General features: G+C 41.3%; 1 protein-coding gene across 5 annotated transcripts in view; it reads left to right on the forward strand.

The window, feature by feature from the left end:
- Positions 1-27035, forward strand: part of Tent4b (terminal nucleotidyltransferase 4B) — a 62396-nt gene that overhangs the window by 27095 nt on the left and 8266 nt on the right. For 4 of the 5 annotated variants that reach the window (XM_051195077.1, XM_051195079.1, XM_051195081.1 and 1 more), the window contains 9 exons: positions 15510-15633; positions 17408-17454; positions 18350-18470; positions 20323-20430; positions 21580-21708; positions 23102-23315; positions 24055-24181; positions 24279-24382; positions 24506-24693. In XM_051195077.1, coding sequence (XP_051051034.1) covers positions 15510-15633; positions 17408-17454; positions 18350-18470; positions 20323-20430; positions 21580-21708; positions 23102-23315; positions 24055-24181; positions 24279-24382; positions 24506-24693 — 1162 coding nt within the window. The remainder of the gene's footprint in view (positions 1-15509; positions 15634-17407; positions 17455-18349; positions 18471-20322; positions 20431-21579; positions 21709-23101; positions 23316-24054; positions 24182-24278; positions 24383-24505; positions 24694-27035) is intronic. The other variant, XM_051195080.1, reaches the window with a different exon arrangement.

Genomic DNA, 27035 nt, shown 5'->3' on the forward strand with positions numbered 1-27035 from the left:
CTAGCCTCAGTCTTAGATACCAGGGAAGCATTAATAAGTATAATCACAATATTGTGTGGCAGTTGCCACTATAAAAATTCCAAAACCTTTTATCACCAAATGGAAATTCTGCCATTTTCCAGCCCTTGGCAACCAAGAAGGTGCTCTCTATTTTTGTGTATTTCCTTGTTCTTCACATTTCATGTAATTGTACTGTGTGGATATATCACATTTTATTAATGACAAATCTTATAGCTAGTTACATTAAAATGTATGAAATATATTAGTCAGTGTTCTATTACTATGAAGAGACACTATAATCACAACAGCTCTTATAAAAGAAAACTTTTAGCCGGGCCTTTAATCGGCAGGCAGAGGCAGGCGGATCTCTGTGAGTTTGAGGCCAGCTTGGTCTACAGAGCAAGTGCCAGGACAGGCTCCAAAGCAACACAGAAAAACAAAAACAAAACAAACAAAAAAGAAAACATTTAATTGGGGCTGGCTTACAGTTTCAGAGGTTTAGTCCCTCCATGATTGTCATAGTGAGCTATATGGTGGCATGCAAGGAGACATGGTGCTGGAGAGGAGCTAAGAGTTCTGCATCTGGATTCCCAGGCAGCAGGAAGAGAAAGAAGGGGGGGGGAGGAGAGAAGAGGAGAGCAAAGAAAGAAAGAGAGAAGAGAGAGACTGAGCCTGGCTTGAGCATTTGAAACCCCAGAGCCCACTCTCACTGACACACTTCCTCCAGTAAGGCCACACCTCCTAATCCCTCTCCAGTAGTTCCAATCCCTAATGATCAAGCATTGAAATAGATGAGTCTATGTGTTCCATGCCTATTCAAACCACCACACATTCTCTATGCAAAATCTAATAATCTAACTATTTTAAAGCAGTTTATATTATAACCATTCCAGACATTATCTTCCCCAACTGAAAACTCTGTATCAATTAAACACAGCTGTATTTTCTCCTCCAAACTTGCACCAGTAGCCACAATTGTCTCTTATCTCTGTTACTGAGATTTGGCTACTCTAGGGACCTCATATAAATGGGATCAAGTGGTATTTATTTTTGAATACAGCTAGTTTCACTTTGCATAGCAATGCCCTCAAGGTTCATTTATCTTTTCATCCATCCGTCCATTCATCCATAGTCTGACTTAATGTTGCTTTGCCTATGGCTATCATGAATAATGCTGCCAAGAACAAATATCTTTTGGAGTCCTGCTTTCAGTTCTTTGGGTGTATGTACCCATGTGGGAATTCTATGTTTGTTTTTCTTCAAGAAATTTCCATGACTTTCTTCAGCTGCTGTTCCATCTTATAATCCCTGCAGCAGCAGTCGTCCAGTTTTGTCACATCCTGTTAAACACTCTTTTAAAGGCATGCACTACCACCACATGATACAGCTTAAGTTTTAATGTGTAAAGTCAATCTTAATGTATAACAGTAGCAGTCACCATTAAACCTGGGAGTGTGGAGGACATTGACAGTTGTCACCATACCAGTTCTGACAGTTGTCAATCTCTTTGGCTTTCTTTACTCCCAGATATTAAGGCAGCAGAGAGAAGTAACGTGGTCTGCTACCTTATTTTTGAAGACACTATAGAACCTACGTGGCAAGGGTCAGCAGATGTGTTCTGTAGAGACAACAGTTACTCTTTATTGGGTCTGTGTTCTTCGTGTCAGCCACTCCACTCTGATGTGCTGGGGACAGGCAGTTACAGACAACATGGGAAGGAGTGGGGATATTGTGTTCCGGGAAAATTATTTATACATGCTTTAATTTGAATCATATATGCTTTGCCTTTTTAGAAATCTTTTTAAAGTTTATTTTTACTATTTTGTGTATATTAGTGTTTGCCTGCCTGTATGTCTGTGCACCACATTCATGTTTGGTGCTGGAAGAGGTGGTGAGCCTCTGTGTGGGTGCTGGGAACTGAACTTGGGTCCTTTGCAACAACAACAGTTGTTGCAACTCTCCAGCCCAAATTATGTGTATGTGTGTGTGTGTGTGTGTGTGTGTCTCATGTGCCCCAGTGTAATTCTGACTTCTTAAAAATGTAAAAGCACTTTTAACTTGTGGGCTGTATAACTTCTTTTATACTGGGATTAGTGGATGTTGGAGGTGGTGAGGAATGTGGTTTGTTAAAACTTTTGGAAATTTTCTGGTTAAGGTAAAGGGTTCAGCACTTAAGTAGTCAAGCTGATGCCAAGAAGTGCTGAGTTCAGAGTAGAGGAGCCTGGAATTTCAGGGGTCATATGTATCTGTCTGATGGAATAAAGCTTAAGTGATTGGACCAAGACCTGGTACAGTGCTCAGCACATTAAGTGCCTTGTGGGACATAGATGGGGAGGAGGAAGGCTGTCTGTAAGGACAGGTTGGTGGCTACTATGCAAAATGATTGCTGTTTTGGTGGACCTGTCTTGGAGACACTATCATTGCCCAGGAAGATCTTTGAGAACTGAGGTCTGGGAGTCGTCATATCAAGACTTGAAAGTATATGGAGTGATAGGAAGTAGGCATAGCCTCCTGGCTTTGTTCCACACACAGGAACTGAAAATGAAGGGAGGTGGTGTCTTGTTGTTTATGCTGTAACAGAACACTAGAGACAGGGTTATTTGAAAGAACAGAGGTTTCTTTCATTTAGCTCTAGAGCTGAGATGTCCAGAGTCAAAGGGCCCTGTCAGATGTGGAGCTGTTTGCTGCTTTTGTCTTCTAAGCTCCCACTAGCATTGCTCTTGGTGTTCGGTTCACAGCAGCTGGAGTGTTTTCTAACCAGTGTCTCCAGCCCCTGACCATTACCCAGTTCCACAAGTGTTTCAGCACCTATGCATATTTGGAGCAGCAACCCACTCTCAGTATCACATCTGTAGTAGGTTTCCACAGAGGCAAAACCAAAAAGATATAGACAGACCAGTGATTTGTTAGGAAGTGTAGCTTACGTGATTCTGGAGGTGCTGGGTTGCCAATACTCTTGTGACTCTCAGTCTTTGTGCAGAGGTCTCAGAGTTGGGGACCAATGATGTAGCTGTCCGCTTCAGACCAGAGGCCTTGAGGGCTCAAGAGTTTGGTACTATAAATCTTGACATTCAAAGGCCAGAGAACCTGGGCTCTGATGTCTAGAGAGGCCTAATAGTTGTATTGCTATGAGGAAACTTCTAAAGATTTGTTTCTCTTTTATTCTCTCTGTGTTAAGGAAATCAACTGGTCCCTATAAAAGTTCTTTTATTAGAAATTAACTTTTGCCAGGGCAAAATGGCTGAGTGATTGAGAGCCCTGACTTTTCTTTCAGAGCTCCTGAGTTCAATTCCCAGCAACCACATGGTGACTCAAAATCATCTGTAATGAGATCTGGTGCCCTCTTCTGGCCTGCATGAATACATGCAAACAGAACACCGTAATAAACAGATGTTTTGTTTTAAAGAAATTAACTTTTGCTGAATCTACCTAATGTTAATAGCATTGTGGATACTTGAACCAGAGAATAGGTAAGAGCCCATGGCCAATGGAAAGTCATCTCCATAGCTAGAGTCTTTGTTCAGGCACAGCTTCTACACAGCACGGGCAGGAGTGTAGAAGGCATTCTCGTTCTTTATGTAACTCTCAGAGCCTGCATCAGAATGATGCATTTGATTCTTCTAGGAAAACTTCAGATACTCCATGAGTGTATTGTCCTTTGAGTGACTGTATTGAGCAGAATAGAAAATGGAAGATGGAGGACAAGCAGTCAGAGTGATGTAATAAAAATGAACCAATAGCAGAGCCCAAATTTAGATCCCCAAGCTACTCTGGATGATAGTGCTTGGCTTTATAGTTACAGAGGGTTTTTTTGTTTATTTGTTTGTTTGTTTGTTGTTTTTGAGACAGGGTCTCTCTGTGGCTGTGGAGGCTGTCCTGGAACTAGCTCTGTAGACCAGGCTGGCCTCGAACCCATAGAGGTCCACCTGTCTCTGCCTCCTGAGTGCTGGGATTAAAGGTGTGCACCACCAATGCCTTGCTCACAGAGGGTTTTTTGTTTTGTTTTGTTTTATGATAGGGTCTCATGTAGTTAAGCTGACTTTGAACTCACTATGTAGCAGAGGGTAACCTTGAACTCCTAATACTCTTACCGCTACTAGAATTGTAGGTATATACCCTTGCCTAGCTATTTAGCATATTTTTAATCGTTAGTAAAATTTTAGCATTAAAGAACATTTTACAATACTTATTTTTATTTTTTACTAGTAAGACTTGATAAGGCAACTACTATGGGGTCTCTTCAGTTATTAAGTGTTTGCAGAATTTTTATAACATATGAATATGTATGTATTAAAAATATAAAGTAAAAAAATAAAGCCAAGTATGGTGGCACATGCTTGTATTCTCAGTCTTGGAAGCTAGGTCTGGTAGTTTGAATGAGAATGGCCTTTATAGGCTCAGAGGTTTGAAGGTTTGTTTCCCAGTTGATGGACTGCTTAGTCTTGGAAGCTAGGTCTGGTAGTTTGAATGAGAATGGCCTTTATAGGCTCAGAGGTTTGAAGGTTTGTTTCCCAGTTGATGGACTGCTTAGGGAGTAAGAGATGTGGCCCTGTTGTAGGAGGTGTGTCACTGGGGATGGGCTTTGACTTTTCAAAAGCCCACACCAGGCCCAGTTGCTCTTTCTCTTTCCATCTTGCAAAATAAAATGTAAGCTCTTAATTGTTGTCCCAGTGCCATGCCCGCCTGCTTCCCACCATGATGATCATGGACTCATTCTTTGAAACTGAAAGTAAGCTCCTAATAAATTCTTTATTCTTTATGTTGCCTTGGCCATAGTGTCTCTCCACAGCAACAGAAGAGTAGTTAAGACACTAGGCTATATAAGATCCTGTCTCCAAAAAATAAAAACTAGAATAAAATAAAATATGCCCTCCTCCCCCATTTAGCGCACTGTGTTATCTTTTCATTGTGTGACCACAGAACCTAACCAGAACAACTGAAGAGGAAAAGTTTGTTTAGGCTCATAGTTCACAGAAGAGAACTCATGGCAGAGTTCTGTCAATGAGGGTACATGGCACGGGTTCCTTATATTATGGAGGATCAGGAAGCAGAGACAAAATGGGGACCAGGGCCTAAAAGCCTGCCCTAGTGCCCATTTCTGTTAGGTAGGCCCACTCCAAGTAGTGCCATCATCTAGGGAATAAGCATGTGTAAAACGTGAGTCTCTGGGGGATATTCAGAAACAAGCTATAACAGCTATCCAAGGGAATTTCTTTGCCCATGGATGAGTCTTAAGTCTAAGCTTATTTTCAGGTTAGAGCGACTCTGATGGCTTGCTGAGGGAGGAAGTGTCAGTTCATACAGTGTGTATAGGATGTAGGCACAGCAGACAGCCTTTGGAATGTTGAAGGGAGGTGTAGTGAGATAGTCCTTCTCTGGCACTGACCACACCCATTGGGGGGTGGAGTCATGGGCGGAAGTGACCTGTGGAAGGAGGTCGGAGGGGGCCAGGAAAGGCGCTCTCTTTCTGTCGAGACTCGGACAGGAGAGGATCGGGTTGAATTTCCTGGTGTTCATCTGTCTAGGTTGTAAGTTATTTCTCCCTGAATAAACATCTATTCGGCCTATTTGTTTATCCTGATCCTTATTTACCGCGATAGGGAGGCCTTCACAAGTTATTGTAAATAGATAAAAATTCTTCTATGGACAGCAGATTTTAAGACATGGTAAAAAATACATGCATATTTATGATAAATGTGATTAAAGATAATCACAGAATTGTGGAAAATCTTTATCCTATATATTTATTAAAAAAAGTCTGCTGTCTGCTATTTGGTTGTTCAACTAAAGTATCAAATAAGTTTTTATTTATATTTTGTTTGCCATTTTTGTGATAAGAATGCTGCCTGAGCCAGGAGTGGTGGCACATGCCTCAGGAGGCAGAGGCAGGCCTATCTCTGAGTTTGAGGCCAGCCTGGTTTACTTACCTAGTTCTAGGACAGCCAAATCTGTGCAAAGAAATACTGTCTCAAAAAACTTAACTAAAAAAAGGATGCTGGTTGGAAATATGAAATAAATTTGATACATTAATGTAGTGGGCTACTGTTTTGGTTTATTTTATTTTATTATTATTTTTTTTGTTAATAAATTTGTTTATTAGTGAAACTTCTTTTGGAGGAAGCCACACACTTAGAATGGAAGATCTTAGCTTTTCAGCACCACTGTTATCAAAGGACAAGGATGCTGCTGTCACCTTTGCTGTTTGTCTAGCTATCATAACCAACATAAAGAGCAGGAAAATTGTCTGGTTGGGTGTAAAAGTTCATAGCTTTTCTACACATGCTCTAACCTCCCCACCCCTGAGTAATTAGACGTGAAGTTGGAGGAAGGCGGGTGAGATGGCTCAGTGGGTTGAGGCACTTCCTGCTGAGTCTGACAGCCTGAGTTCTGTCCCTGGGACCTACATAGTGGAAGGAAAGAATTGACTGCTATAACCCCCTCCAAGTAAATGTAATTATAATTAAAATACCTTTACAATAGATGACTAAAATTGAAGATGTCAAACCAGCTCATGAACAACTTGCTAAGATGACTGTAAAGAGCATCTGGGAGAAGAAGCAGTAAGAATAGCATTATGGGAATTAAAGGTGAGCTTGGGGCTCATTTGTTTTGTGCTGGCAACTCTCTAGATTTATGTAGGAATTTTATTTAACTGTTTTAATATATACATTTATTTTTATGTGTATGAATGTTTACCTTCATGCATGTATATGTATATGTTAGGAGGAATTGGATCCCCTGATTACAGATGTCTATGAACCATCATTGGGGCACTGAGAGTTGAACCCATGTCTACTGAAAGAGCAACAAGTTCTGTTAGCCACTGAGCTATCTCTGCAAACCCCAATTTATGTCAAAATTTTAAAGGTGAATTTGAACCCTAGAACATAGAACATAAAGCCTTACACTGGAAAGAAAATCCAAGATTTAACCCATAAGTGAATGTGAATGAGTTTATATATAAATTAAAGGTTTTGTGTGTGAGTCAAGATACTCAGATACAAGGGAAAGAAACTGGTAGACTTAAAAGCAAACTAGAGACAGTTCTTGTTATAGAGAGCTTTGGATGATACTTGCCTTGGTGACCCCAAAGGCAGTTGAGTCTTTCTTTTGCTGATATTTGTTGGTTCTTTAGCTTCTATTTTTATTACCTAGCTCTGTGCTACCACTAAGGAATGTTTGACTAATGGACCATCCATGACTGTTCTGTCTAGAACCTCCAGCAGCAGACTTTGTTATAGTCTTCTAAACATCATACTAACCAGTTGGAAGTAGAACTGTCTCTCTAAGGAAAGAGTTTGGAAGTAGGGGACAGGCCATTGTGTACTGTACAAGGAGCAATATAATATATGTTCAGTAGCTGAGAAAAAGATGCAATATTCTGTATGGGGCACTAGACACTTAGCTGGGTAAAAAAGATAATATTCTCTTGTGCTTTTATCTTCTATAGTCTGCCAATATGAAATCATCTACTGGGAAATGTTAGAAATAATTTCTAAGTTTTTAATTATATGTTGCTGTGATAGCATGTTGAAATTTCTTTGTCTGGGTAGGACTTGGACCATGCTTTTGTCCAGTGTGTCCACACTGTGTTTACTACTCAGATAATCACTTAGCTGCCATCTCAAATGTCTGGGTACCCTAAATACCCTTTATTTTACTTAGAAATAGCCACAAAATATAAAGGAATGATGCTGGCAATTTGTTTGTGCTGAAGAGAAGCCATAAAATGAAAAGATTAAAAAGTACAACAGATTTACTTTTCTGTTCAGGAATTGAACTGAGAGGCTTAAACGTGTTATGAAGACATTCTACTACTAAGCTATTATTTCAGTCTTATAAGAATTAAAGACATGTTATTCTTAAGTAAGGCTCTCTGTCTGCACTTGGGAAGCAGAGGCAGGCAGATCTTATGAGTTCAAGGACAGCCAGAGCTACATAACAGAGACCCTGTCTCAAAAACCAGAACAAAAAAGGACTGTCTCCTGGCTGACCTTAAACTCAAGACTCCTCTGCCTTTGCCTCCTGAATTTTGGGATTGTAGGTATGTGCCACTATTCCCAGCTAAGTGAAGAAATTTCCAGAGAGAGGTGGAATGACGGGAACACTGTAATTATTCTATTTTACTCTTTCACTATGTCTAATTTGTAAATTGCTTTATCATGGATGTATGTATCTAGAGCAAAACTTGGCATATGCACCTGAGCATGGTTTCAGGTATCTGCTGGGGTCTTGGAATGGACCCATGGATGGAGGAGTACACTATTATATTACCTGTCCTTCACAATAATTCCAATGAGTGTTAGTTAAAAGGAAGAAAGAAAGAATAATTAGAAGAAAATATATTTTTTAAAATGTATTTTTAGCTTTGCAAAGTTCATAACAAAATTGAATGGAAGGTACAGAGATTTCCTATATAACCCTGGCCTGGCCCCTCCTGAGTCCCTACCATGACATCCTGCATTAGAATGGCACATTGGTTCAGTCAGTGAATCTGCAATGAAATGTTGCAAGTGGTCTGTGATGTGTATCAGTGTTTGCTGGGAACTTTTCACATTCTATGGAATGATAAATCCACTGTTTCAGTATCACACAGAATTGTTTTCTTTGCCCAAAAATTCTTTACTCTGTCTCTCCACCCTTAGCAGCCACTGGTTCTTCTTTCCCTGTCTTTAGTTTCACTTTTCCCAAGATTCTTATGGTTGGAATCATACAGTAGACAGCCTCCCAGTTTGGCTTCTTTGCAGGGCTGGGTAACGTGACGATCCTTTGTATGGATGTACTAGACTACAGCTCATCTGCTGAGAGACATGTTGCTCCTTCCATGAAAAGCCTGCTCTGTATGTATGTTTTTAACTCTGGATTTCAGAATTATATGCTTTGAGCATGTTTGTTTTTTAATTAATTACTTGCTTATCTGCCTACTTATTTAAAGGCAGATTCTCACTGTGTAGTCCTAACCTGGAGCTCATAGAGAACCACTGGCCTCTGCTAGGATTAAAGGCATGAACTACCCCTCCTGGTCTGTGGGTTTTCTTCACATTCTCTTGAATATTTTTCTTATTTCACCCCCCCCCAAACCTTTGAAACAAACAAAAATTTACCAAGATTGTGGGGGTTAGAGCAGTATCTCAGTGGTTAAAAGCACTGGCTGCTCTTCCAGGAGACCTGTACTCTCCAACACCCACATGGTGTGGCTCACAACCATCTATAACTTCAGTTGCCAGATATCTGAGGTGCTGTCGTCTTCTGATCTCTGAGAACACTGTATGCACATGGTGCATCAACATGTAGGTGAAATACTCATACACATAAATAATAATAACATGTTAAAGTACATCTGTACCAAATTTGGATTGTCTTTGAAAACTGTTAACAGTGACAGCTTATTTATACCAAGGGTTTGCTTTGTGCTCTGTAAAAAGTAAACCTTTGGTAAAGTCTTATTTAACACAGAAATAGAGTCAGAAGCTGCCTCTACCTGCACTTTTGCCCTGCTTACTCTACAGGTAGGACCTAGGCTTAGGATATGCAGCCCAGGATGCTCAGGCCAAATTCCTCTGCTGAAAACCAACTAACATGCCTTTGAGCCATCAAATCGGTGTGTGGAGAAAGGTGGACTTGGGAAGCAGAGACTGGAGGAGGAAGTTCTGGGCAGCTGGGATTGGAAATAAGATGAGTTTTGGTTCTGGTCCTGTGGCATTTGAGGTGACAGCCTGACAGAGGTGTCTGGTTGCTAGCTGGAATTCCTGAGCTGGTTGAATATGTTTCTGTTTCTACCATGAATCCCAAACTTGCTAGAATCACTCTCATTGCTTTGTGATTTCTGTAGTGCTTGATTGCTCAGTTCTCTTAGTGTCTTGATATATTTGAGAATAATTAAATGGCATAGAAAGCTGTAGGTCCCCGACCTCATCTGTTAGTTCAACTAGTAGCTGTAGTAATTTGAAACTTTGTCTCAAATTTGAGTGTGTAGAACTGACACCAGCAGAACATGTATGAGGCCGACCACAGCTTCTTAGTGGTGCCTGCACCAGTGTGCTGTCATCAAGGCCTGGGCTTGGGGTCCTCAGTGACCCCCTGGTGGCCATGCTGCCTACCATCTGACCACAGAATTCCTTGTGTGATTGCTCAGGCTCCCCAGTACACAGGTAAAAATCTTTTGGTCTGCGGGGGAAGGATTATTAGAATAATTTGATTTTTCTCCTGTGTTATTTTTCTCTAATAGATATATTTCCCTGTTATAAAGATTTAGGTTTAAAAACATACAATGCCCATATTAAAAAATGGGACATATAAATGTATACATTTTAAAAAGAAAATCCCAGCCGGCCTGTGATGGCACACACCTTAAGTCTCAGCACTAGTGAGGCAGAGGCAGGTGGATCTCTGTGAGTTTGAGGCCAGCCTGGTCTACAGAACGAGTTCCAGGACAGGCTCCAAAGCAATACAGAGAAACCCTATCTTGAAAAACCAAAACCAACCAACCAACCAAACAAACAAACAAACAAAAAGTAAGTCCCTTCTCTCCCAAGTCACTGTCTGAATTTAATTACTGTTAATAGAAGGTTACAGATCTTGTGAGGACAGGGCAGCACTCATATATTCAAGAGAAGCATATACACATGTATCATGTGGGGAACTATAGAGAAGACTTACATCACTTAGTAGTCCATGATCCTTGTCAGAAAATTGACAAACAGGTGCATGCTGATTGAAATCTTTCTGGGTTTCATTATGGTTTCTAAATTTGTAGCAGTTTCTGATCATGAGTGCTATGCTCTGCACCCTTAACCCTGTGGAATATTTCTGGAGGATAGGAGTGGAAGGGGGCAAGTTGGAAATGTTGTGAACCTCTGAGAGATTATGGTAATTCATATTCTCACCTGTGGTGTGTATACTTTTCCCATGTGTCCTTTTCAAAATTGTGTGCTCTGAATCTAAGACTTACTCAGCTTACTAACAGTTCCTGGGTAGATAAAGTCAGTGCTTTCGTATAGCACGAGGTCCTTCTGTTAATAAGCCTGGATGGTGTTTGTATCAGACTTTAATTTCACTGTAGTGTTTGCAGATTCTGTGCTCCTCTAAAGAATGTGAGTCTTTGTCTACTAATTTTTAGAAGGGAAATACTGTTACCTAAATGGATGACATGGGAACAACCATCAAATCCAATTTTTCTTGTCCTCCCAAAACCTTTGTGAGACTACCTTTGTGTCCAAATGTGTAGGGTTTCCTATTTGCACCAGGTAAGCTACCAGGTCTGTAGTAGACATCAGCTGGGTGTCCTGTGTTCTAGTTCATGCTGACACTATTTACCCAGGGATAGCAACAGAGCCTCTATCACCAATGGCCCCAACCTACTTATAAGCCCCAGGTTGTTGACTGTAAACTAAGGATTCTGTGACCACTTCCTTAGAGTAGTATGCTAGAACTACTCTGATAACTCAAAAACACACTGGCTAGATTATCTTATAAATAAAAGCTGCTTTAAAGGATAAATGGCCAGAAGCAGAGATGCATAAAATGGTCTGGAAGCTCCCCAGCATCTCAGGTTCTGAGCCAGTGGAGTTAAGGTGTGCACCTTCCTGGTTATTGCTCATCTTCTGGGAAGACCCAATGTGTTCTGTCTGCAAGCTCTGCCAGACCCAAGCCTTTTGGGGGGTGGGGGGTAGGGAGATGGGGATGGGGAAACTTTACCGGTAGGCACGAGATCAACTCTGCTCTTTTCTCTGAAGTCCAGGTGTCGGGGAAGAACGAAGCCCCGAGTCTCCTGTGTTACCCTGGTCTTTGCAGTGCATGTCCACACTGTAATGCTGCTTAAGAGGTGCCCACCACCAGCCAGTCATCAGTGTACAAAAGGCATATAATACTTTGATTCCAAAGATTGTAAGGTTATATTTCAGGAAAGAGGGATAGAGACCAAATATGTAATAGTCAGGATATTGTCACCTAGCATAGTCTTGGTTGCAGAGCTCAGCTTTCAAGAGCTGTAGTTTTTAATTTTATCTGAGGAACTGTAACACTGGGTGTGTGGTGTTCACAGTGCTTCTGCTGTTACTGTGATCCAAACCCAGGAGCAATTGTTTTCTCTGAATAGTTAGATGGTTCCAGAGGTATGTGGTTGCATTGGCATGTGAAAGAAAGCTTACAGAACTTTGTTGGAAATGTCCTTTATTCTGCGATCAGGGCACCAAGCTTGTACCCAGGCAAGAATAGACACTTCAGAGATGGAATTTAGTCCCTACATACCTAGTCAGGAGCATTTAGATATAGGTGATTCTGTGGGAGCTAAATCATGCAGGCCAAGGAACTTCTCAAAAGTAATGAAAAGTCTGCCTAGAAAGTTCATAAAAAATGTATGAAGATTTAGTACCGTACACCATGTCACTAGTTGCATAGAAAAAGACAAGCTTGTGCTTGGCATGAGTGAGAGACTATACCATGCCTGAAATGGCTCTCTCTTCATTTTGTTAATGTTCAGACACATTTTGCTTGAATAGCCTGGTCTTTTGCCTTGCCTTATTCCTCCTCCCTTCTGATGTGGCAGAAACACATCAAAAAGAGAAATACACATGGGTGTCAACACATGACTGTAATTCCACCTCTTCGGGAGGCTAAGGCAGCAGGATATCAAGTTCGGGGCCTGCCTGAGCTACATAACAAGACAATAACTATTTTAAAAAAGAAAGCTGTGATAGGGAATGTTGCACAGTGGTAAGCTCTTGCCTAGCATGCATAGGGCCCTGGGTTCTTTCAGCAACTTGAAGAGTGAGTAACTACTAGGAACAGAAGGGAGAAGATAATTCATGGAATATTGAGTACTTGTGTAGTCTTTGTGGTGCTGGGAATCCAATCCAGGCCTTGCACACAGTAGACAAATAGTTTGCTGCTAAACTGCAGTCTAGCCCATAGGGAAATCCTGTCTTAAAACTTGTAGAACCCTTCAAGTCAGGGTGCTGGTAGAAAGCCCAGGATCCCAGCATTGAAAGCAAGTTTTAGAATCATCACTACCTTTTCACTGTGTTCAGATATCCTTTTTGTGGGACCTTTGCTTCGTGATTGTCTTCTAGTTTATTTTCATGCATAGTGACAGGGACCTGTGGTCCCTGTCTGAAAGCTGTCTGTGTGCAGCATTGCAGAACAGACCAATAGCACTCTTTACAAAACCTACTTGGATGAGTGTTTTCTCTGTGTTCTTGGATAGAGATGGCTCCAGGGCAAGGCTCAGTTTGACAAGCCCTGTTCATCCTATATCTTGGTGTACACATTCAAACCTGTTAAGAGGACAGACTCCCTTTTGGCTGATGTCTTCTGAATTAGACTTGAACTGACAGGTAGACTCAATTTTTTTCCTGCATTTGAATTAGAGAATGTGTAAGGGAGCCTTTATAGGGTAGATGTAGTCTTGATTTTCAGACTATTTTGCAGAGAACTGCTTTAGCACTCTCAGAGCTACAGATAAATTCATAATCTATAGCAGACTGTGAAGTGAGCTGTGAGCTGAGGTTCTTCTGTTTATCTTTGAGCTTCATTTTTTTCTGGCAGGCTTGTGAAGAGTAGTGCAAGCTGTCCTTCTAGCTGTTGTCTGTAAGTAGTTGACATTGATAACCTACAGAAATCCATAAACCTGAAGGGGTGGAAGGTTCGAAGGTCTCCAGAAAGACTACAAGGAGTACCAGGCTCTCTTGGATATCTTTCTGGATTCCTTCCGAAGAGCTAGGAGTTTTTGGTTTTATTATAGTTGTGTGTGTGGTACAATGGTACGCATGTGTAAGTCAGAACAGCTTGCAGAAGTCATTTCTCGCCTTCCACTATGTGGATCAAACAAACTCAGGACCTCAAATTGTGGCGGGACCACCCGCCCCCCCCGGGGTCGCCCGCCAGCCGGGGCCGGGAAGCTACTCAGTATACACCCGGCGGCCAGGGATCAAGCCTCAGAGCCCGCAGGGGACAACGGGGCGGGCTTGAGCTAGAACTCAGAAATTTTGACTTAGTTTTGTTATTGTTGGTGGGTTTTGTTTGTTTGTTTGTTTATTCATTTTTGGCACCAAAAGAGGCAAGAACAATAAGTTGATTGCTCAGTCATCAGTGTTCATGAGGTAAAAGTTGCAGCCAATGAAAGTTGAGACTTTTTTTCCTTCCTCAAAGCCAATTTTTGTCTACTTGAGTTTCTTCCTGCTCTGGAGCCAAATGGGCTTTCTATTTGCAGACACCCCGAGGGTACCCATGGCCACCTCCATCCACCCTCTGAATCCCAGAGAAAGCTGAGTGGGTGCCTGTCTTGGGTCTCTTCCCACTTCTTTTCTCCAGGGTAACGCTCCAGGGCCTCAGGGCCCCAGAAACAAGGAGTGCTGTTTTCATGCTTTTTGCTGCACAGCATGGGTTCAGTTCTGCCCACCAGCCCACTTCAGCCTTTGTCCTGTCCAGCTCTCTTCCCTGCCTACCCCCACAAGCTCAGCCAGCTGTCTATGCATGCACATTGTTTCTGGAGTTCCTGTTCTACCACCACCCCTGGGTCTTTCCTTATGATGCATCTGTTCTAAGCCTTGTCCCTCTGTCCATCTCTGATACAGTTGCCAGTTTGATCTTTTTAAATACTGCCATGTTGCAGTCAGAATCTCCTCAACCCTTTCTGTTGCTACAGAGGGAAGCCTGAACTTAATTTCCCTTCTCTTTCTCTCTTCCTTTCCCTTCCATCTCTGTTTCCTTCCTCTTCTTCTTTTTCTTTCTTTTCCCTTCCCCCTTCTCCTCTTCCTTTCTTTCTTTCTTGTGGTTTTTGGGGATGAACCTAGCTCATTGAACGTGGCAGGGGCACATGGTCTGTACCAGAGCCCAGCTGGAATTTTTTAGTTTGCTATTCAAATATGTCGTTACCCAGAGCCTGCCTTCCCCTTCAAATGCACCTCTGTATTCCCTTCCAGATGTGTCCATCTACTTGCTGTACTTGTGCTCCCTTCCAGATGTGTTCATCTACTTGCTGTACTTGTGCATTTGGTTTCGTGCCATGCACACTGCAGTCTCTAGAAACCCTCAGGTCCTTCTCAAAGCTCTTGTCTGTGACTATTTTCTTAAGACACTGCTGGTGTTCACTGACCAGCTTGTTAATTTGGCACTCTATTTGTTAAACAAATGCCATGGAAGTCATGCTGTTCCTCTCCTTGTGGAGAGCTGAGGGGTCAGGAAGCTGCCTGTGTTGCTGGGCCCAGGGCCTCCCTTCCTGCTTTGTGACTGAGACCAGGCCTGCATGACTTTGTTTTTTACTTAAAAAGAAAAAGGAAAGGAAGAAATCACCGACAGTAGTGGACTGCACAGGCAGTTTCTTACTTTGGTTCAATTCTATATATATTACCATTTTAACTTAGTATGAGTTATAATATTAAAAATGAAGGTAAAATCTGCAAATATAAGGCGTTATCAGCTGAATTATATATAAGACTGTTAAGATTATTCAGGAAGTTGACTTCCTACTGGATTGGCCTGCTCATATTTGCTTTCTGCTTTTTCTCCAGTCTGCATGAAGAAATCAGTGATTTTTATGAATACATGTCTCCCAGGCCCGAGGAGGAGAAGATGCGGATGGAGGTGGTGAGCAGGATCGAGAGTGTGATTAAGGAGCTCTGGCCCAGTGCTGACGTGAGTACTTGTCCTGGGACTTGGGGCTTCAGGCAAAGCCCTGATACAGAATCAGTCTCATAAGACCACACCCACAGTGTAAGTGCTTTTTTAGAGTTAGTCTACCTAATTGTATTTTACTTTGCAGCAGGGTTTCACTATGATTGGCCATGAACTCATAGCCAATCACCTACTTCTGCTTCACAGACATGTGCCATGTTTTGCTTTAATGAAATTACATTTTAAAGGTCAACAGTTTCTGGTACCCATTAGACTTTGGGGTTTGGTGCTTGCTTTTCTTTTACTTATGCTTCCCTTTATTTTTTCCTCTGAGTTCTGAGGAGCACTTACTTAAAGTAGACTCAGTTTAGATGGTTAATATAAGGAAAAACTATCTCTAACCTTATTACAGTAGTTTGTTATTGGGTAAGAGTTATCAAGGTCCCAGTTTTGTTTTTATTCCCTCCTATTAGTACAGTCATTGCCGTTTGCTTAGAGAGCTGAAGGCATTTCTTTTGCTGCTCGGGCAAATGCAGGCGAGTGTGCACCTGTCTTTAGAATCAACTCCTTCCCCTGGCCAGCTTCTTGGGATTCCCCAGTCAGTGAACAGAGTTTTGCCTGGGTTTCCTCTTGTGTTTATCTACTTCACTTTCTTTGGTTTCTTTGCCAGTCAGTTCTAAAATTCTCTTCGAAGAGTAATATATTACTTTGTGTGGCATAGTTTTGTTAGACCTCTTCAGGTGACATAGAGGAAGCTGGGGAGAGTTTCTCCATTTGGCAAAAGACAGAGGTTCAAATGTGACAATGTTGGTAAAGAATATAGGAGAGGGCATGGGTGTTTCACTGAGCAGCTGCTATTCAATGTGCTGATGGCTTGCTTCTCTGTTCCCTGGGGCATAAGCAATGTGAAGGCTCTGGCTGGCATGATTTGGTAAACACTGCTGACATCTAGTGGGTAGACAGGGAGGCTACTAAAAGTGCAGTGGGCAACACAGTCCCCACAGCAGGTTACGATGCCCTCATCTTTTAACCTTTATCTTTCTAAGGTAGGCAGTTGTGTTCATACAACTAGGAATGCAAGGATGTGGTTAGGTTCCCAGTCATTTTCACAGGAATGGTTTAACATTTTCTTTGGCTGGACTTGCAGACACATGTAATAAGATTGCCTGGATTCCACTGTGTTCTATGGGTGGACATGGAGTTTTCTCTCAGTTGATTGCATGTCAGAATCTTGCAGAGACTGCTCCTGGTATTCTGTTGCGCTGGCCTGCATACCAGCACACCAGCACCTGAAACATTCTGAATTCATGAGAGGACTCCCGCAGAGAGAATAGAATTAAGGATTTGTGACCATCCTTATTTTGTAAGGGAATGCTAGCCTCTGGAACATTACTTTTGAAACTTCTTTATTTTAAAATTTTAAGAGTTTTATTATTAATAAAGTATATAATGTATACGTGTGTGTGCGTGTGTGTAGAAGTCAGACGGTAATTTGTAGAGCCAATTTTTTTTTTTTTTTAACTTTTACATGGATTCTGGGGATCAAGCTTGCTTAGTGAGCATCCTTAACTGCTGAACCATCCTGATGGCCTCAGGGTCTCTGTTTTAGATTGTAGGCCATGTTCTGAATGACTGCCTCAGAATCATACAGAACGCCTAGATTGGGAGGGGGCAGGTAGCTCCTGCAGTTCTAAAAATTACCAGTAGAGGGCAGAAAACTTTTTTTTTTTTTTTTTAAACTATAGGCACCTTAATGTAATTTTTCTTGTTTTTTCTTTTCTCTTCCCTATTCTAGGTCCAGATATTTGGAAGTTTTAAAACTGGCCTGTATTTACCTACTAGGTTAGTATTTTTATGAAGCTTTGAAGGAATTGCTGTACACTTTGTCTATTGAATGTGTCAGAGTAGACAGAGTAGAAATGGGGATTTATTTATTTGCTGTTTTTTGGAGGCAGGGTCTCTTTATGTAATCCTGGCTATTCTGGAGCTGGCTATGTAGATCAGGTTGGCCTCATGAATGCTGAGATTAAAAATTATGCCACTATACTTATTTAGGTTCTAACTAAGTTTCAACAAAACCTAAGAATATTACTCCTTAAAAAATTATGGCCAAGCATGGTGGTGTGTGCCCTTAATCCCAGCATTTGGGAGGCAGAGGCAGGTGGATCTTGTAGAGTTGAGGTCAACCTGGTCCATATAGCAAGTTTCAGGCCAGCCAGAGTTACATGGTGAGACTCTGTCTCAGAAAAATGAAATAAATAAAAGTATATCTATATATAGATAGTTACATAGTTATCATAATTTAGATATGGAAAAGGCACAAAAGTAATGAGTTTAGAAGTGAGTATGTATGTTTACATTGGGAGCAAGCTTGTTACTTAGATTTTATAGCTTCATATTTATTTTTAAGTTACATTTCCATTGAGACAAAACACCTTAAGTTTAATACCAGAAAGCTTTATGAAAAAGGCATGCACCGATACTAATATGTTTGAGGCTTTGTTTCTGTCAGCCTTACCCATGTTCTGAGCCTGAGTTCTGTGAAATAGCTGCAAGGGTGAAGTTGCTAAAATATAGCTTCCCTCTGGAAACCATTGCCATCAGCACATTGACCCTCTGAGGCAGAAAGGGAGTAGGTTCTCATTGCACCAGCTTCACATTGGTGAGCATGACTATCAGCTGAAATGGGGACTTTTTGATGCTTCTAACCCTCCTCACATGTGTCCCTATAATGCAGTGACATCGATCTTGTGGTGTTTGGGAAGTGGGAGAACCTGCCTCTCTGGACCCTGGAGGAAGCCCTTCGGAAACATAAAGTCGCTGATGAGGACTCTGTGAAAGTTCTCGACAAAGCAACAGTGAGTTCTTAGCACTTAAAAGTGTCTTTGTAAGTCTTGTTACCTACACTCCTAGGTAGCTACCTAGGCTCCACTCTTGCATAGTACAGTTGGTGAATCATTTTGTGACTGTCACAATGATTATTATGCATAAAGACTGTTATTGGTGAATCAAAATAACTTGTCCTGGCTATGTATTTCTTTAAGAAATAGTAGCCAGGCAGGAGAGATGGCTGGGTGGTTAAGAGGTCCTGAGTTCAATTCCTAGTAACCACATGGTGGCTTACAACAATCTGTAATGAGATCTGGTGCCCTCTTCTGGCCTTCACACTTACATGCAGGCAGAACACTGTATACTTAATAAATAAATGCTTAAAAAAGAAAGAAAGAAATAAGGAAGAGCCATTTTTTTCATGCATAATACTGTCAAGACTTCAGTATAAAAATGGATACGTAAAAAAAAAAGAGAGCCGGGTATTTGTGGCATACACCTTTAATCCCAGTACTCGGGAGGCAGAGGCCAGCCTAATCTACAGAGCTAATTCCAGGATAGCCTCCAAAGCAATAGAAACCCTGTCTCGAAAAATGGGCGGGGGGGGGGGGAACGACAGGTTTCTGGGAGCTGGAGAGATGTTAAGAGCAGCAGTTAAGAGCACTGATTGCTCTTCCAAAGGACTGGGGTTCAAGTCCCAGTACCCATATGGCAGCTCACAACCATCTGTAACTGTAGTTCCAGGGGATCCAACACCCTCACACAGGCATACATGCAGGAAAACACTAATGCACAAAATTTAAAAATACAGGTTTCTATTAAGTAGCTCCTAGTTACACAGAAAATATTCTTGTATTTTATATTTGAGGTCTTGTAAATTAAGATATATTTTTATGTATGTGCGCACCCGTGTGTGTTGTGGGGCTGGGGGTGGTTGTGGGGAGTGGCAGCCTAGGGCCTTAGATCCTTTGGAGCAGTTGTAAGCCACAATGTGGGGGTACTGGGAAACAAACTCAGGTTTTCTGAGCAACTGCCCTTAACTGTTGAGCCATCTCTGTAGCCTCTGAAGTCATGCTTTAAACAGAGCTACACTGCTTCAAGAACTTCCACAGAAGCTCAGTTAAAAACAGATGCATGCATTTAAAAGATCTAGGATTTTGGATATTAGGTGTTCTTAGAGCAGAATACTTGTAGCTTTTCTTAGTGAAAAGCTGTTGATTTAGAGATCCAGATTCCAATTTCTAGTTCATAGTGCAAGTACAGTGCTTCATTTAAGAAGTCTTAATACTTGCCAGATGGTGGTGTTCCACACCTTTAATCCCAACATTTGAGAGGCAGAAGCGGGTGGGTTTCTGTGAGTTCAGGGCCAGCCTCCTACTCTGTAAATTGAGTTCCAGGACAGCCAGAGCTGTACAAAGAGAAACCCTCTCTGAAGAGGGGGCGGGGGGTGGGGTGGGGGGGTGGTCTACATAACAAGTTCCAGGATAGCCAAGACTGCCTAGAGAGACCCTGTCTCAAAATAAATAAATAAAATTTTAAAACACAATTTATTGCGTTCATTGCTTTTAGTTAATTTATTCATTTTAATCTACACGTATGCATGTTCCCTGCATGCACATTCATACTCCATATAGGTATGGGGGAGTCAGAGGACAACTTGGTGAAGTAGTTCTCTCTTCCCACCCTGTAGGTCCTGGGAATCAAGTTTGATGGCGGGCACTTTTACCTACTTGGTTGGCTGGTGCTTGGTCCTTAGAAAACTTGATGATGTTGTGGTCTCATGAGAAGGGTGGAGATCACAGGCCTAGCTAGTAACCTTCTGCCTCCTGACTTTATCACTAAATTTGGGAGACTTTTAAACTTTCTGTCTTCTTTTTCTAGGTTCCTATCATTAAATTAACAGACTCTTTTACTGAAGTGAAAGTTGATATCAGCTTTAATGTCCAGAATGGTGTGAGAGCAGCGGACCTCATTAAAGATTTCACCAAGGTCAGATTCTTGAGAGTCTGTGTAATGAGGCTCTTAGGACACCTAAATTCATCATGGGTGTGTGCTGTACTGTGCTCTGTCCCTTGCTCTTATGTGTGCATGCTGCCAACACATGACTCTTCCAAGTTCCTGTGCCTCCTCTTCAGGACTTAGGAAAGGTGGGGACACTTCTTTATAAAGACCACCGCTGCTCTGGATCTTTAGGCTGAGTGACATGGTTACTGAAATGGTGCTACATGGTGATTCTTGTCAGTTTTTAATCTCTTAAGTTCATATGAAGACCCTCCCTAGTCAGCCTTTTCTCAATTTTAATCCCAACTTTTCTGCCAGGAGGTGCTTGCAAGTCTTGTTTTGTTTTGCAAGAATTATCTTGAGGTAATACTAGTTCATTTTAATTGGTTCCAGAGTAAAGAAGTTGCAGCATCATCTTAAGAATATTTTGTATATACAGACAGTGGCTGCTGTTTCCCCAGAATTTAAAGTGTTGGGATCTGCTCTCTGCACTCACAGCTCTTCAGTTCTCCAGTCCTAGTTGCTTCTTTTTTTGTATATTATATTGTTTGTTATTTTGAGGCAGGGTTATGCATATGTGCATAAGTTTGAGGGGTTATGTATATGTACATAACTTTTCATGAAAAGAAACGAAGTTGAAAATTGTTTGCTTAATAACAAGCAATAGAAGACATGAAAAGTCACAGCCACCAACCCTGGGAAGTATTTTGTTCTCTGTCTGGAGCATTAAAGAGTTCCAGAGATGGGTGTGAATTGTCATTTTGTCAGTCTATCTTCTGCAAAGAGAGAGGAATCAAAGACCTGGGTGGTGATCATCCATGTGGATGACTTGGGCAAGGCTGTTTGTGCTTTGGGCTGCTGCACAAGGAATTGAAGGACCTTGCTATGCAATGGAGAGCCACCTACAAACAATTTCTTGAGTTTGCTACTGGTTTAATGCCCTAAATGTGCTGTTTCTGTTGTCTGTTTACAAGAGACTGCCCTGTGATCATGGTCATATGGTTAGATGGTTAATGTGTCTGTCCAGGGAGCACGTGGCCGCCATTATTTATGTCACCATGAGAGAAAGCCTTTCATTACTTAAAAAGGTATCATAATATAGGAATTCATTGAAAATTAATTTTGTTTCTCTTTCAGAAATACCCTGTATTGCCATACTTGGTTTTAGTATTGAAACAATTCTTATTACAGAGGGACCTTAATGAAGTATTTACAGGTGGAATTGGTTCTTACAGTCTCTTTTTAATGGCAGTCAGTTTCCTTCAGGTAAGTTGTGTGGGTGGAAAAAGAGAATAAAAGAGAATAATAGCACAGACAGACAGACAGACATACATACATACATTTGGGGAGAAAATTTTAAGGTTTTTTTTTTTTTTTTTTTTTTTAAAAGAATGCTTCTCTTTAAACTGAATACTTTTGTATAATTTACAAATTAGTATTTAAACGTTTCTAGGAGAGAGGAAGAGACTTTCCACTATTTATGGTAACATGTGGTGTTCGGCCTGGTTTCTGTAAGGGAATGCTAATATAATAACAATAACAACTAAAAGTAAAGGACTGTCTAGAGCTCACTGGCCAGTCAGACTAGCCAGTCAGCAAGCTCTGGGTTCAGTGAAAGATCTTATTTTTGAATATAAGATGAAAGGTGATTAAAGAAGATAGCTGACGTCAACATCAGACCTTTGACCCTCACGTGCATCTGCACTTAAACTTGAACATGTATATACATATATACCATATATAGCACGCGCGCACACACACACACACACACACACACACACACACACACACACACACACAGAGGCTGGGAGATGGGTCAGTTATACTCTTGCTGTGCAAACATTAGGATCTGAGTTTGGATCTCTGGAGCCCACACAAAAGGCTAGATGCAGCATCAGGTACCTATAATCCTAGCACTGGGAGGCAGAGACAAGAGGATTCCTGGGGCTTGCTGGCCAGCCAGTCTAGTCCAGTAAGTGACCCAACAGGGTTCAGTGACAGACCCTCTTTCAAAAAGTGAGCTAGAAAAGAGTTAGGGATATGACTCAGTGCTGATACACTTGCCTACTGTGCATAAAGTCTGCGTTTGATTCCCTAGCACTATCACCCAAAATAGGTATGGTGGTTGGGAGTAGTGACAGACAGATCTCTGTGAGTTCAGGGTCAACCTGGTCTATATATATAACGAATTCCAGGACATCCAAAACCTACATAGTGAGATTTTTGTCCCCCCACCCAACCAAAATAAACTAGTATATAAGTAGGTATTGTAGAAAGTGATTTAGGAAGGTGCCTCTCATCATCAGCTACTGACCTTGATATGCATGTGTACAACATACACCAAAATAGTATTTTTAAAAAGCAATTAGCCATGTAATTTCTTCGGTAATTGAGACATGTTACTTGAGTTTTGCCCATTTGGCAATGCTTACCAACAGTCAGACTGCCTTGTAAGGTGAATTCCCTGACGTGGTTTACCTTACCTGGTAGGTCTATACCCTTAGGGTGTTGTATGGTTTCTGTAGCAGCAGCATATCTGTCAGCTGGAATTGTAAACCAAGGTCATGATAATAGTAGTGCTCAGAAGTTAGGATCTCACTCACATCCCCTTCCTCATAATACAGAGAAAATTCAAAATAGTTTCTTTTTTCTGTTCTAGTTACATCCCAGGGAAGATGCCTGCATCCCCAATACGAACTATGGTGTTCTCTTAATAGAGTTTTTTGAATTATATGGACGGCACTTCAATTATTTAAAGACTGGCATCCGGATAAAGGATGGTGGTTCCTATGTGGCCAAAGATGAAGTACAGAAAAATATGCTTGATGGCTACCGGCCATCAATGCTTTATATTGAAGATCCTTTACAACCAGGTATCAAGAGTAGGTGATTGTGTGGGCTTCAAAGAGGGAGAGCATCCCAGCTGGCCAGTAATAGCACACACCATTAATCTGGCAATTGGGAAGCAGAAGCAGGTGAATGTCTGTGTTCGAGTCTAGCCTGGTCTACAGAGTGCATTCCAGGATAGCCAGAGAAACACAGAGAAACCCTGTCTCAAAAATAACCAAAAAGAAAAATGGATAATTTCATATATATATATATAATTTTTTTTTTGTTCAAAATATTTTCTTAAAGCCAAGTAGATAAGAAATTACTTGGGGGTGGATTTGTAGACATCTTAACACCTGTGGGCTGTTATTCCAGCCAGTTGTCCCTAGGCAGCAGAAAGTAAAAGGTTCCAGGAGGTTGCTTTTTAATTTCTATTCTGACTTTCTTGTTTTGCGTAACTCTTCTGTACTTTTCTAGCTTGGGGGAAGAGGGTGACTTGAAAGAAGTTACATGTTTTTGCTTATGATTTGGGAAGTATGTATATAGCTAATGTAGACAGAAAAACCAAGCAAAAACAAGGAAACATTATTTTCAGTTTGACTTAGTTCTATTTGAGGAGAGAATAGCCAGCTGTTTCTTTGTATATGTGATAGGAGAATCCTTATTGGGCTAACATGTATGAGGCAGACAGCCTTTGCCCTTGCTCTTCTGGCAAAGGCTCATCAGCATTCATTCCTATTAATCAGCCAGGCTTACTTCTCTTTCTATCCATTTCTTTTAAAGGTAATGATGTTGGAAGGAGTTCTTATGGGGCTATGCAGGTGAAACAGGCCTTTGATTATGCCTATGTGGTATTGAGTCATGCTGTATCACCGATTGCAAAGTACTATCCCAACAATGAAACAGAGAGGTAAAAGTCTAGCTTGGATCAGCCTGTTGTGTCAGAAGTGGTTGGCACTTGTCTTCAAATTAATGCACACTTCTTTTGTGTTTTTAACCCCACGCAGCATATTAGGTAGAATAATTAGAGTGACGGATGAAGTCGCCACATATAGAGACTGGATATCAAAACAGTGGGGCTTGCAGAATAGGTCTGAGCCATCATGCAATGGTGAGTAAGACTTTTTTTTTTTTTTTTTTTTTTTTTTGATGATGGACTGGGTCTTGGGGCTTTTTCTGTGTTGTGTGTATTTGATGGGAAGAAACGTTTTCCAATCTTTTGCCACTTTTTCAGGAAATGGTGTTCCCTTGATAGTAGATACTCAGCAGTTAGATAAATGTAATAATAATCTGTCTGAAGAAAATGAAGCCCTTGGAAAATGTAGAAGTAAAGCCTCGGAATCTCTTAGTAAACACTCTTCAAACTCTTCATCAGGTCCAGTGTCCTCCTCCTCCGCCACGCAGTCCAGCTCTAGTGACGTGGTAAGTATGACGCACACAGCCCCACGCTTGTATGCCTTGCCTGCTCTGTTATAGTGTTAGCTACTCAGAGGCAAGGGCTGCTTCCGTTCTCGCCAGGGGAAGTGTCAGGAGCTTTCACTCTTGTACTTTTTCTCAACTTTTTAAAAAAGAAAATTCAAGATAATAGTGAAATTAGAAGTGCTCTAGTGACATCTTTAGCTGTTATATGCTCCATTAACATGTACTTATTATATTCTAACCCTCTGCTCATTAATTAGTTCATCTTGATCTTTAATCCATTTCAGAGATTGCAGGTGTTGTCATTCTTCACCAAGCCTCAATAATGCCCATCGTTAACTGGATTTAGATCATTTGGTCATTCTTTATGTCTGCTTAAAAGGAAATCCTAGTCATAGTCTTACTGAGTCTTATCACCCATACTCATGTTACCCAGAAATATAGTAAGATAATATCCCCATCACTCCAGGAGAAGGCTCATAACCAACAGTACCCAGTCTCACCCCCAGAGGGCAGCCTTGTTAAAGGATTTTCTAGTAACATACCTTTTCTTCCTTCCTTCCTTCCTTCCTTCCTTCCTTCCTTCCTTCCTTCCTTCCTTCCTTCCTTTCTTCCTTTCTTTCTTTTTTTTGGTTTTTTGAGACAGGGTTTCTCTGTATTGTTTTGGAGCCTGTTGTGGAACTTGCTCTGTAGACCAGGCTGGACTCGACTTGAACTCACAGAGATCCGCCTGTCTCTGAGTCCTGAGTGCTGGGATTAAAGGCTTGTTTGCCACCACCGCCCAACAACATACTTTTTAAGTGTAGTTCATAGAAATGTGATCACATAGTATATTTGTAAGGCTTCTTTCACTGTTTTATTTTTGTTTCTTTTGAGATAGGGTTTCCTACTCTTTTATGTTGGTCTCTCTCTCTCTCTCTCTCTCTCTCTCTCTCTCTCTCATTATTTTTCTCTGTGTGGCTCTGGCTGTCCTAGAACTCACTGTATAGACCAGGCTGGCCTTGAACCCAGAGATCTGCCTGCCTCTGCCTCCCAAGTGCTGGGATTAAAGACATACACCACCACTGCCATTCTTTCACATTCTTAAGCTTGTTTCTACTTTCACTTGTTTTCGAACTTCCTAGTTGAATTTTTAATCGGTAAAGTTTGCATATCAGAAAGCTCACAATTCAGGGTTCCCAGCAACAATGTTAAGCAGCTCATAGATGCTCATAGGTCTAGCTCCAGAGGACAGGGTCCTCTTCTGGCCTCTATGGACACACACACACACACACACACACACACACACACACACACACACACACACACACACACACAATAAAAATATTTTTAAAATTACAGTTTAGTTGTTTTTAATGTATTCAGTGTAACATAGATGTTTTCACTCTTAATCCATGGATATTTGCAGCCATGTGTAGAGGCACATGTTGTCAGTCCTACCACTCGGGAAGCAGAGGCAGGCAGATCTCTCTATATAGCCTGGGCTATATAAAGAGATGCTATCTCAAAAAACAAACAAACAAGCAAAAACAAATACCCATGTTACTTAGTCACCTCTCCCCTAACCTCTAATCCACTTTCTGTCTGCATTGTGGTGAATTATATATTACATTAATTTTTAAATCAAAGACAAATTTAAGTCTATTTAGTTAAAGTTTAAGATGGGTTTGCCTTTTCCTTGAAAGTTGACTTTAATATGTGATTGCAAAAGTTCTGTTAGGGTCTTGGAGGTTCAGTGCTTGCTTGTATGCTCCCTGGATTCAGTCCCCAACGTTATATTGGTGTTGTAAGCCTATAATCCCAGTACTAGGGAGGGTAGAGGCAGAAGAATCAGCAGCAGGGGTTAAAAGTTGGAGGCTCCAGCCTGAACTAAATGAGACCATGCCTCAAAGAAAAAAATACGAAAGATACAATTTCCTTTGGTTGATTGGATGGTGGCATGTCATTATGGGTCCATGAATATTCATGTGCAGGATTTCCTTGTGTCTGGGTTCTGGAGTGGTCCTTTGGGAGAGGGAGTGAATGTTAAGCTAGATATCCCACACCCCAGGATACAGAAGTCAGAGATAGAAGACTGCCTTGAGAAGAGCTAGGACACTGATATGTCAGGGAGGGTGCCAGCATAAAAAGCAGCCAAGAAGCTAGGTAGGGCTTAGATAAGGCTCATCCTCATCAACTCTCTAAGCCCCTTAAAATTGTCATCTTGTGTTTGATTGAAGGTATTGGGCCATGCCTTGGTCTTAAGTCCCTCCCTCTTTATTGTGGTTCTGTAACTTTCTATAAAAAAGAAAAGCTCATATCAACTGGTTCTTAAGTAGACCCATTCCTAATTGATTAACAACTTA

This window comes from Phodopus roborovskii, unplaced genomic scaffold (genome assembly GCF_943737965.1).
Source record: "Phodopus roborovskii unplaced genomic scaffold, PHOROB, whole genome shotgun sequence".
NCBI classification, from domain to species: Eukaryota; Metazoa; Chordata; class Mammalia; order Rodentia; family Cricetidae; genus Phodopus; species Phodopus roborovskii.